Raw genomic sequence first — 13,704 nt, 5'->3', positions numbered from 1 at the left:
TTGTAAATATTACTAAATCACAGTGACATGGCGGTATGTCTACGAACTTATAACTCTAAAAATCGGATTTCGATATTCATAGTGGGCACTGCAGCGACAGTCCATTATATAGCTTTGTATGTAAGCGCAAAGAAACAAGTAAAACATTTGCAACTGATAGTTGTTGGTGTATCTTCATATCGTATTCAGAAATATTTTAAAATTTATGTTTTGCTTAACCCTTTCCAAAATTCGCGAATAAGTATCATGCTACTTTTACGTATTTTCTGGTATCCAATGTACATTATTTTGTTAGATTTTTGATTCAAAAAGACAGCAACCAAATCATTTTGAATGAATCTGATAAGAAGACATAAAGTAAGCTTTCGTCATTTTCATCAAGTTTATATACAACACTGCACCTTTTACGATTTTATTTACATAACTATCCAACTCAGACTTCTTGGCATCTTCCTTTATTACTGATTCTTTATCCACATTTTTTTCGTCGCTAGAGCTGTTTATATTACGGAAACTGATGGTGGATTCTCTCCTGACAATTTTAGTGTTACCAGTTGAGCTATTGATGTTTTGTTCCTTGTCTAAGCCCATTTAACAGACACTTTTTCACTTCAGCTGTAACCTGCGTCTTCTTTCTCCGCGTTAAAAAAAAAATCTAGCCATCATTGTCACGACCATATGTTTAAGGTGACTCAAAAATAACGGCTTTTGATAGCGTTTAATTTGGCTATATCATCATAAAAGTCGGAAAATAAACATGTCTTAAAACCACTGCCACCTAATATAGTTAATCCAGGAGTTAAAGAAACATATCTTTTCACAAACTGATTATTTTATAATCGTCCCTTACATCTGTTTAGTCAAAATGAGTCTCCGACAGTAGAATTGATTGGAAAATGAGGTGAGGCAATATAAGACAGGTAATATTATTTTCTTTGCACAATAAACAACTTTCATTAATGTGAGAAAATATAATGTCTCTGCTTCTTCAGTCATGAAAAAATAAAAATCTTGCACCAGGTATTGGAACGACAGCAAACACTCTCAGATTTTTCTGTCGAGTAATTATAGGCTCAACCTAGAAATTCTGATTTATAAATTGAATTTAGAATATGGAGACAAACATCTTATCAACATTATATACCAGTATATTAACGAAAATGCTGAGTTGAATGAGTTAATGGCTCTTTCTGGGTATTTAGCTCCAGCTTTGTAATGGGTATCTTATTTCCTTGAACTTCTATAAAGCTTGATTCGTCGTACTTCTAGGCATTTACTACTGGAATATCTTCGAGAGTTATTGTAAATTAGTAAAGTATTTATGTATAGCATTTTTACCGGTCCCAACACGTTTGATTTTAATGTTGCTTACAGAATGAATTGTGAGGTTTATTTTGCGTTTAAGAAAATTCGAAAATTCATTTTTCACTTAAAAAATTAGCAGCAAAACTGTTTATTTTGCGATAAAACAACCGTATACACTTTCACTACACAACATAAATCAAGTGTGTCTAATGAAATCCATCTTTTAACATGAAAAGAAAATATCTGATACTCACAGGGGCGTCTTAAGGTTTGTTTTTCTACTGTTTGATGTGATAGTTCACCAGAGTTTATCAGTTGTAAAAATATACCCAGCGTCTCTTTCTTGTAATTCCTGTTTTGACTTAGACTAAAATTAATTTCCTTTTAATTATGATGTCGTTAAAGTGTGAATTAATTATAATTAAATCATTTTAAAAATACGAATATTTTAATGCTATAAATTGTAAGACAGGTAGCTCTAATAAATTATTATGTTAAGCTGTTACGAGATGAAAGGAGTGAGTAGATGAATGTCTAATCACTTAGTAGTTTATCAACTAGTAATATTTTATTACATTTTCCTACCATTTTAGGGTGGGTCAAATTTACTCCAATAATGTACAGTTCAATATCTAACTATTCACTCAAAGTAATAATGAACTGTATTACACAGTACCATACTCTGTTTTCCAAGCAAATATTTGGACAAATTGTAAATGAAGTGCATATTATTTTAACTAATATGAATAATTTTAGAATTAAACAGCTTGGTAATGTAATAAGTTAATAAAAAACAGTACACACCAGTGGTACAACTTCACACCACAGAGATCAGTCTTATTCTATTCAAGAGTAATAAAACAGTTCACACCTATAAATAAATTCAGACTATACAACACAATACCGTTCCATTTTACGATAATGAAACACAAGAAAGACCTTGAAGTTTAAAAAAAAAATTGTTTTTGTTTGTTTTTATTTTCGTGCAAAGCTACACGAAGGCTATCTGTCCTAGCCGTCCCTAATTTATCAGTCTAAGACTAGAGGGAAGGCAGCTAGTCATCTTCACCTACCGCCAACTCTTAGGCTACTCTTTTACCAACGAACAGTGGAATTAATTGTCACATTATAAAAAGAGCTAAAAGAGCGAGCATGTTTTGTGCGACCGGGATTCGAACCCGCGACCAGGAGTCGAACGCCTTAACACGCTTGGCCATGTCGGGCCCAGAACAAGTATTAAATTAATAAAAAATGTAAACGAAATATCATATTTAAATCATTTAAATAAATTATTATTCATAAGCTTATACTACAAGTGTTTTTTTATTTATACCGACAAATAGGTAATTTTTTAATAAAATAATTTAAATTTTAATAAAAACGAAATGATATTTGGTGCTACGCGAAGCACTAGTATATTTGCATCAGTCGAACAATTCAAAATAATGAAAAAGGTAACCTAAGTCTTTACTTACACAACTTTGGCGTTCTATAGTTCACTCTCATAGTTCCATCTGGCAACTTCAAATAATTATATTAAGTAACTACGCCCACCATTTTAAAGCTTTATATTATTATGTGTTTAGTTGTATGATCAGTTGATTTTCACAACTCTTGTTATGAAAGAAAGTCAATATAATGATCGTGCAGAGTAAGAATCCATTATTATAAACCTAATAAAGAAGACTAAAAACTGTTTTTACCCTTTAAATTCATTGCATGACTGGTTTCATAAAATCTTTTACTGGTTTAAATACTTTTGGGGTCGTATTATAGTCAGTCAAAATAATACAAATCGAGACAAATCGACAAATCAGTATTCATAAAATTCTGGAATTAACTGGGGTTTTTCTGCATTAAATTTCTTCCTTATAATAACAATATTTTTGTTCTTTATTTTGTACTAGTCTTGAGCCTACCTATATACCTAGATTATGAATAAACTTCTCTTTTACATTGAATTAAGGTATCACCTTTATGTGAACGCTTTTCTTTATTTGTAAAGTTCCCTGATGCAATACATAAAAGCTCGAGTCTTATAATGTGCTTTTATTTACTTAAATAATGTTGGAATAATGTGTAATTTGAACTTTATTTTTTACGTATACATCATTTAATTTTAAAATATTATGTTAGATACTATTGAAAATTTGTGTTTATCTAAGAAAAGAACTGAAAAGTTGTAGTAAAAATGAATACATTTTTAAATATTATTTACAATCCACTATGAAAGTAAAATAAATTTATTTCACAAAAACACTGATATGCTATATTCTAAATACAGACAATCTGACTGCTTTCTATAGTAAAGTTACCCAGCTATCATAAAGGCAGACCTCAGTTTTAGCAAGGAAAATGCATGAAACTGAAACTTTTAACTTTTATGCTGTGTTGTAGTTCAATGGGCCTACTGTAAATAATAAAGATATGAGGCGTTTTTCTTTAATTTTTCTTCCTCGATCAGTCATCAACAAACTTAAGAAGTTACAGTGCTAAAATTAGAGGTTTGATTCCCCGCGAGGACAGAACTCAAATAGCCCGTTGTATTGTTTTGCGCTCGAACAATATTTCACTATTTTTTCCAGTAGTCTTGTAGTATGAAACCAACCTAATAAAAAGTCATAATGCATAAAGATTTGCATTGTAGAATAGTTGTGTTCAGCAACGAAAGTTCCCCATTGAACTTAAGACACTAGAATCCGGAATTTGATATCCTGGTTGGCAAAGCACAGATAGCCTATTGTGTTGCTCTGTGCTTAACAAAAAACAAACAGCAACTAAAATAATAAGAAAAAAATATATGGAAATACAATTCTTGTCAAAAAATATTACTGAGCCTTAATATTAAAATTCAAAACCAATAAAATGTTATAATTTATAAAAGTGTGCGAAAATCCAATGGATTTAAATAAAATAACATATGAGCTAAATTTTTCATTATCATTCATCCCAATTCCACTTTTACATTACTTTGTTATGAGAACCCCCTCCTTCAGTAAAAATAGAAGCACGTGATATAATAAATCCTGTTTAAGTAGCCTTTATAACTGAGCTTCAACAATTTTTAAGAATTTTGCTCCCCAGCGACGCAGCTTAAAATGGTACACACCAGATTTTGATACTCGTAGTAGGCAGAACACAGATAGCTTATTCGTAGCTTTGTACTTAAATACGAATAAAACCTTTAAGCACTTTTTTCTATTTCCTTATAACATTTATATCTCGTTATTTAACTTATAGAAAATAATAAGATTTATTACCCTTTCTTATGGTCGTAACCTTTGAAGAATTAAAGATAGTTATACAATCACATATGCAGTAATTTAATTAGTTCTATAACATATGTTTATTCAAGTATAGGTATGTGAAGGAGAAGAATTTATTGGAATAGATATATTGACAGGAATGGCACATACTCTGCCCTTTGTGGAATATGTATTTGATTATCACACATTAATTAAACCCATCACGCTGCAGAATTTATGGAATACTTTTATTATTTTATTTAAGCCTGCGCTTATTACGTTTGACTTATCAGATAAGGTACGTCAAATTAAGGAATCGTTCTCTGTTGATTGGTATACACTGTGCGAACAATTAATGGCATATCCAACGTCAAATTAACAGCTATATATGGCTATGTGTATATACGAATACACACATCGAAAAAAAAATCTAGCTCAATATTACACTTTCATTTCAACAGGTAGCGCTTTTACAACATCAAGATTACCTTTCACCCAAGAGTAATTCAGTTTTTTTAATTCTTACACATGTGCAGCCTTTCATAAGACTTTTCGCTTCATTAATACCTAGCACAGCCTAGTGTCCTAATGATGTGTTACATTAATTTAACTTTACATCAGACTTCTCACTTCATTAGTACTTAGCACGACATTCTTTAAATCACTCTATTCTCCTGTGCTGAGCCAGATTTACATCAAATTTTTCACTTCCATATAATATCCTACATTATAGTTTAGATACATATATGATGTTTTTTGTGGCTTTACCTGTCAAGCTGAACAAATGAAATTTCTGCAACAAAAACAATTTACATAAATACAAAAATTTCACAGTAGAAAATGAATACAACCACACGATGAACTTTCTATACGTTAACATTACACGAACCTTTAAGCTTCAGCACTACAATCTATAGAAAAAAAACACATACAATGGAAATTACGTAAACTGGTTTTTCAATCACGTAATCCACCAGAAGCTATGCACTTTAAAAACACCTACTAAATTTTAGCATATATTATATGCACCACCGAAAATATCTATAAAGAATCTGCGAACTTAACTCAATGCTTTTCTAACGTTAACCAATCGTATGGTAAAGTAGTTACAAAATGTATTGACAATTTGAAAAACAAATTTAACAAACAAAATCTAAAGATCCACAAAACGAAGGAAACCTAACCACTTGCACCATACAGAATGTTTCAATATAGAGAAAATATTAGCATAGCTCTATCAAGAATTTAAAAAAAGGCTAGCACATAAATATACCCTTAACAAATGACTACATTCGTTTTCACTCATTGAAAGTTAAACACGTTAAGAGAATTATATAACAAACTCACCTCACCATGAAACATTTACAAAATCAAATGTAGCAGCTGACCAACCATTTACCTAGGTGAAACAGGACGCAACTTGAAGATCAGGTTAAAGTAACATCAAAATATCTTACTTTCCAAGTCCATAAGTATATGAATAAATATAAACATAGTGTTTCTCAACAGAATATCAAAGTACAAATACATGAACCTGACATTAACAGAAGAAACATCAAAGAAGTTTTATTAATAACAGAAAACAATCCCATGTATGTGATTGTTATTTACCCATACATTCCTAATCTTATGTAAATATTTTATATAACATGTTCGCTAGTTTTCATAAGTATTCACTTTTGGTTGTTTCTTCTCTGCTTAGCCATAAATAGATCACATTTCAATTAACAGTAATTGATATATACATGGATTACTAACCACTATGAATTCTAGACTTTAAATTCATTGTTAAATTGTTGGATGTTGCTTTGAATACTAAAACGTTAATTACCATTAAAACATGTGTACTTGAGAATGATCACATGCGCCAATAATCGAAGTGTTTTACCTGTCCTGAAAACAAAACTTACTGTAACTTATGATATAACACCAATCTTCTGACGCTCGAAATACACGTGGATAATGCATACAAACGTACCATTCATTCAATATTTAATTTAACACTGGTTTATAATTCTTTAGACATCATACCTTATCGCTTAGATATTTTTAATAACATCAGATTAAGTGTATTTCTACTTTTTTTTGCTTTCCGCTCTCATACATGTAATATTTCCATTATGAAAAGTTAAAAGTCGATCAGTATGTGTGTGTGGGTTTTTTTTAGAGCAAAGCCACATCGGAATCGAATCTCTAATTTTAGCGCAGTAAATCCAAAGACTTCCCGCTGTTCCAGCAGTGGACAAAAATCGATCAATAAGAAATATCTTATATGTGTTTAAAGAAATACAAGCCTTAAAACAATAGATATATATTGATATAGTGAACGAAAAAATACCTGCTTCTTGACGTAAAATCACAACTCAAAACCTAATATGTTGCATTAAAATCATTTGCTTCAAATTTGTTCCATCCATGATTGTAAAAGTTTGGTCTCCAACAACCGTTAGATGATATCAATACGATTATATTTAACATAGTTTGTCTCCAACAACCTTTAGATAGCATCCATATAATTACAGTTAACATAGTTTCATTTCAAAGATACAAGACAATTCCTTAATAACACAAATAAATAAGTAGATTTTAAAGACCAACCAAAAGATTTTAAGATTCTTCGAAAACATGAGAATTGAGAAATGTGAAACTCATTTATTGGCGACATAAAAAATATTTGTTAACACAAACGGATATCAGATAAAAGTTTGAGTTCATTTTCATATGTTTTCTCTGTGATCTAGCTCTCTTTTATGTTTACTTAAAGTTGTATTTCGAGCATAGTAGTGTTAAGTATATATATATACTCACATAGCGCAGATAGCCCTCGAGTATCTTTGCGCGAAACTCAAAACAAATATATACTCACCTTTACAAAAAAATTTAAAATTTGCTCTTTTGCAAGTGGTCTTACCATTCTCAAAGTAACGTAAACATAAACAAACATAACTTTTAAAGATAACATCTCCTCAAAGTAACACAAACAAAAAACATAAACAAATACAATACAAATTGTTACAAGATAGTTGAAAATGTAATCATGCAACGCGACGTAAGATTAGTAGTTTGTGTAGAATAACCATATGGCAGGTAGTCATAACAGTTGTAACTGAAACTTGCTATCATTGTAAGTTAAAGTTATCTTGTTCGTTATTAATAAACACCAGTTTGAGTGAAATTTAGACTGTTAGTTAATATTATAACACCTAAAGATTTCTGATAAGCACAATGACGTTAATAAAAGCGAAGGTAAAAACAACACAACTCAATTCTGTGTTTCCCATTACAAAACTAAGGTTCAGTAAGTGGTCGGTATTATGTATGACATTACAATTGCTATTTGACCTATTTTCAACTCTAATGGTTAGTTTATCAAAATATACTACAGTAAATAAATGAAAAAAACTATATATTCGTTTAATTGAAACTGCTCTTTTTGTTTTCGTTAAGTATTTTCCAAGTTAAAATAGTTTTAACTAGAAAGGTAATTTATTTTTTAAAGTTACCACTAACGTCAATGTAATAACTATTGACTGAAATGGAACACATAAAACAAGTATGTTACAACGACTAGTAATGAAGGAGAAGAATCTGCGTTGTAATGACAAGAACACGTTACAAATAACAGTTTCAAGATAAGTGTTACAGTTTAAAACTATGATGTTGATAAATACTATATTAATAACAGTTATAGGGTAGTTGTTACAGCATAAAACTATGATGTTGATAAATACTATATTAATAACAGTTATAGGGTAGTTGTTACAGCATAAAACTATGATGTTGATAAATACTATATTAATTTAAAATAAAAGACTTATTCAAAGTGTTTTAAAACTATTAAGCTCCGTAGAAACACCAGACTGGCGAAACACACCGATGAAACATTCACTAACTGAAAATCAACAGTTAGCACAAAAATGTTTTATATATCTTTCTGCAAATTGTAATTGTCATATTTATCTTGCTTTTGCTCTGTCTCCCTTTTACTTATTCTACTTTAACTTGTTTGCTTATTTATTTCTGTAATACACAGGAATTTGTATCTTTTTTGCACCATACTTATCTTTTTCGTATATTATTAGTTTTTAACTCTCCATATCTCTGGCTATACAGTCTATCTTTCCTACACTTCTTCTGTTTATACATTCAGTTTCAATAATTTTAAAACGTGTGTTCGTTAGATAGAGTTCCTAATGTAATTCTTTTCAGATCATTCTTCATGTAGATAAAGCTTTTATAAATGTCTATTGTCTCTATATACAATCTGTAACATTTTATTTACATCTAGAACAATAATGACTATATGTCATTTCCAACTATTTTCACTTACAATTTAAAGATGTTTACTACTACATCTAGTCACGTATTCTGCACATCTGTTCTCTTTATGCAAAGGCTACATTTGTTTGCATATTTGTCATTGTCTCAGTACCCAAATTTTTGTATCAAAATGTACTTTCAGGGTTTTTCGACATGACTGTTACAGCTGTTTTACTTTTCTGTTTCTTCATACAATCTAAATAAATCTTACTCGTCTCTTGTATCCAGATAGAGTTTCCATCTTAAACTTCTGCTACTGTTGCATAAATGCGTCTTGTCTCATTGAACTAAAGATATATTCTTCTTTACTTTTATTTTACCACATTATTTTCTACTCTTTCATTATCTCATTTCTCCCAGTTTTCATTTTTCTCGTGTCTCTTCAGTTCAATGTCATATATGTTTTATTCAACTCATTTACGTTTTGTTGTTGTTTCTTTCGTTTTATCTTAGTTTTCATCTTTCATATTATTAGGCTGACCATTTTTATTCTCTTGCATTAATCTACTGACAAAATTTAATTTAAGTAATCCAGTAAAAACAACCTTTAATTTCGTTGAGTTTCAAAAACGGCATGCATTTGTCTCTGTTGTGGAAACATTTATTTGCATACACTTTCTTATATATGTTGCTTTAAGGCCAATCAACTCATTATTGTAATTTCTAAAACATTCGCAAGAACCAATTGCATAAATATTAATAGTAGGAATTTTGAATCTAGTCTAAAGTGGAGTACCGGTATCATGATGCATATGATAGATAAAATGAAAACTAGTATATCATAAATTAATTTATATATTTATTATCATGTTTAGCTTTTTTTTATTCAGCGTCGGAAGCTTCGAAAAGAATAACAATGAAGAACTTTGATATCTATGTCTTCTCAACCTATTAAATTGCGGGGAATTTACATTTCTGGATGTCAAATATAAGTTTGATATCATAATCATATTGAGCCCATTCTTAGTGTAAAAAATATACTAGAAATAGAATTATTACCTTACCAGGCTGTTAAATAGATCCTGATGTTATTTGCTGAAAGCCTAAACTGAAATATGTTTATTCACACATTTCCAAATAGGGTAAGAAACCACGTAAATATTGTTAGTCTACTCTTTTCCCCGTGTTTTTTGTGTTATACGATGAAAATTTCTACTGGAAATAAAATGTTATCATGTTTTCATCAATGCACTCCCAGTAACTATAAATCAACAGACAAAAATGTGTTTATGAATCAATTAAATCACACTGATTTAACTGAACATTTTCCATTAAAAGAGATCAGTTGTGATATGGTTTTCTTTTATAAATGTTTATTTCAATGTGTATATAAACCCTGTGTACAACATGATAATAACAAAGTCATAATATTCTCATGAAGCACTAATTTTTTTTAACCTTAACCCCTTCTAATTTTGCTGAAATCTCACCTTTATATTCCGCCATACGGTACAATAGAAGAATCAGGACCAATAACACCATCCTTGTTAATACTTTCATATTTTCAGCTCTGTAATGTATCACCTTCTAGTACCAAGCTGCTGATAAGCTTTCAATTGGTCCTTCGTGTTCGTCTTTGATCAATATGAAGTCTCTTGAGTGAAGACCAGTCGCGTGCGTGTCGTCAGACAGTCTTATTTACCTCATGGTTTTCACAGGTAGATTTAGCTTCTCGGGACCAGCTTGTGCGCATGTGTAGTTGTATGTACAATACACGATTAAAAGGTTCCAAGCCAACCCTGCACAGCTTCCGAGTTTATAAGGCTTCAAGCAGCGGATTTAATTGATATATTACACTAATTACATTACACAAACTCTCATTAGTACTAAACTTTTAATTAATATTTGCAGCCATTGTGAAACTCTCTGCCCTATTGTTTATACATTTCCAATGTTACAATTAATTCAACGTTGCTCACTGTCTTGCTTCCCCTGCTATGAACACACACAACACACGTGAATATATATGTGTGTGTATATATCAAATCTAACAACACATTTTCTTAATACTGTTAACCAAAACTTACAATGGTAGTACCTCTACCAGCAAAAAACTCTAGTTGCAGTATAGATATTAAAATATGGTCCTAGCAGAAACGACTCACGCTTTGAAATCTCATAGCAATATTAAGAAAATACTCAGTCAAGAATATAGTTGAATTAGATCTTTAATACTAGTTTATAAATGTTAGAAAGTTAAGGAAAGTATTGCAATAGTTCATATTTACTTCAAACATCTGAATGTAGTAAAACACAGCTTTATTTATTTCTTAATTTCCTGAACGTCAGTTGTTTCTTTCAACTTATGATGAATTTATAATTTACAGATATTCACTTTTTTACAAATAAATACAAGTTATTTTGTTTTTTAGTGCAAGAAAGCCAATGGGCTATTTGCACTCTGCTCACAACGAGCCTTGGATTTTGACGTTTTAAGTGTGCAAGCATAACGAATATTAATTATTTAACACAAATTTACTATGTAAAATAAACTATCTCAGGTTTGTTGCTAAAATACACTGCTTTTGGTAGTATTTATTATACCACACACACTTCGTTTTAAACAAAAATAGTAAAATGGTCTTAGGTGTTGTTACCCGAAGTTGCCCTGGGAAAAGTTTTTCTTTGAAGTTCTCCTACACACTCACGTACAATGCTCCTTCCAAGAAGCTTCACTCCATCACTATCCCCCAGCTCCCTTGGAAAATTTCTTATACTTAAAAAATTGACTGGCCTTTTTATCTTCGGTAAAGCGTTTTTCAGCTTGTATTTATAACTCTGAGAAGTATAACATTTCCCAGCTCAAAAATAAATAGGACAACAATAAAAATATAACCACCTGTAACTGGATCTCCAATACAATCATAAAAATATAGCTACCGATAACTGGATTGCCAGTACAGTATTAAATATATATCCACCTGCAATTCACCTCTGTCTGTCTGACTCCGGGCAAGTAAAAAAAACATTTACTTGGGAAAACTTCAAGTCTGCACAGTAAAACAAAATATTAAAAAGTAAAACTGTAGATATTATATCAATTTCAACAATTCATGTTTGAATGGAAAAAAAATATCTGTTGAATCAAAATATTTTCAAGAGAAAATCATCTTCCTTTTAAATCTAACTTGAATTTTCTTATCAACTAGTATTATATTTGTACTTTTATATATATACTGACGATTAATCGCATATTTATAAGAACTATGTTCCAAGTCAGTCTCATACTTGCTTTTGAAAAACTTCCTTCATCATCGATCGTATTAAGTCTGATGGTCATGACCATACATAACATAATTTCCACTGTAAAAAGCATCTGTAAAAAACAGCGAGGTCGATCATAAACCATAAGCTTTGACAACTGTCCATAGACCATCAAGTTTAATTGAACCAAGAACACAAAAATGCATTAGGCTTGGAGACGTAGGCGGGTATATGTTTGAATAGAATTACCCTGTATCCAATTTCTTCGGCTATTTTTCTAATGGATTACTATTGATTTCAGGTGTAGCTGATAGCTTATACGTTTATAGCTTGCGAGATGTCATCTACTTCAAATTCTTATTTGAAATTTTTTATGGTATTTGGAGGCATGTCAAGCTCTGTTGTAATGAATTTTTGGGTCAGAGAATTCTCTTTCATAAAAATAATAATTAGTATCCATTGTATTAATAAATCCAAATCATTCGCTTAAAACTTATTTCACTTGTACACATGGCAACTGTAAAGAATTGAAATACACCGGAATTTATTCTCTAAAGTTTGTGAAAGTAATATCCTCAGTCAAAGATTCGAGTGGAAAACAATAACATGTTTAGCAAATTACTTATGTTGTAAATTCTTATAAAACTATGATATAAATATTTGCATCAGTCTTTTGTGCATAAATTTCATCATTTTATCTCTTTGTTTAACTTTCATATTTTAGATCTTTAACTTCTACTCTTATTATCAGACGTAGATCTCATATTTCTTAATCTCTGATGAATAATGGCACTTAGTCACTCCAAACGGCATTCATCACTTTTTACCTCTTTTTTTACCACTACATTATTTTGCTCGAATCATATAGTTTGTTTGTTTTTTCAGTTTATTCAATTTTTTTTCTTCAACCTGCAACATAATTTTAAATCAACATTGTAGACTAACATATAGATTTCTGTAACTAAGCATATTAAGTCCTCAGTTTGTCTCGACAGAGCTTTTCTCTCCTCTAGTTCTACTCTACTTTCAGTTCCTTGACAAGGGTACTGGGCAGTCACGACAACCATCGATCTGGATAAACACATTATATTGCGCTGTACAGAAACTCTAGGAAAGGTTGCCTTACAAAACAGCTTTCGGGGGGAGGCCAACGCAAAGTAAATATCGATTTATGATATCCTGCCATAAATATAAATACGATCTATTTTCGAATATTTTTAATTTACTCGACCTTTGGGAACCACGATTTCAGTTGGCTATTATTATCTCACGCATGGGTGGAAATAGAAATTATACTTGCGGATGTTTATGTGACTTCAATCTATTAATACCGTTTCTGACTTGAGATTCGTCAAATACAACTTTGGAAAGTCATGAAGTGATCAATATCACAATATGGTTTGGAAGCACGTTTCTTTTGTGGTACATTCTTAAGCATAAGTTATCGAGGGAAACTATAGTTCATAAGTGACTCTTGAAATGTTTTTCAAAACAAACTAATATCGATGACTTGAAACGTCAACTTTCTTTCATTTTTAAACATTTATATGTCATTTCAAGAGTGCATTTTAAGAGCTGTATTTCGTGTGTTTTAGTAACAGTTATTTTAAAACAACCTAATGAATAATAA

The 13,704-nt window shown here is 30.6% G+C and overlaps 1 protein-coding gene across 1 annotated transcript in view; it reads right to left on the bottom strand.

Annotated features, from left to right (window-relative positions):
* The window catches only part of LOC143223866 (protein amalgam-like), a 124,528-nt gene extending 112,282 nt beyond the window's left edge, over positions 1 to 12,246 (bottom strand). Inside the window, exon 1 of the mRNA XM_076452342.1 lies at positions 12,099 to 12,246. Coding sequence (XP_076308457.1) covers positions 12,099 to 12,246 — 148 coding nt within the window. The remainder of the gene's footprint in view (positions 1 to 12,098) is intronic.
* Between the last annotated feature and the right edge of the window lie 1,458 nt (positions 12,247 to 13,704).

The sequence above is a fragment of the Tachypleus tridentatus genome, chromosome 8 (assembly GCF_004210375.1).
Source record: "Tachypleus tridentatus isolate NWPU-2018 chromosome 8, ASM421037v1, whole genome shotgun sequence".
NCBI classification, from domain to species: Eukaryota; Metazoa; Arthropoda; class Merostomata; order Xiphosura; family Limulidae; genus Tachypleus; species Tachypleus tridentatus.
The sequence above is the reverse complement of the archived record's forward strand: the minus strand, read 5'-3'. Positions and strand labels throughout refer to the sequence as shown.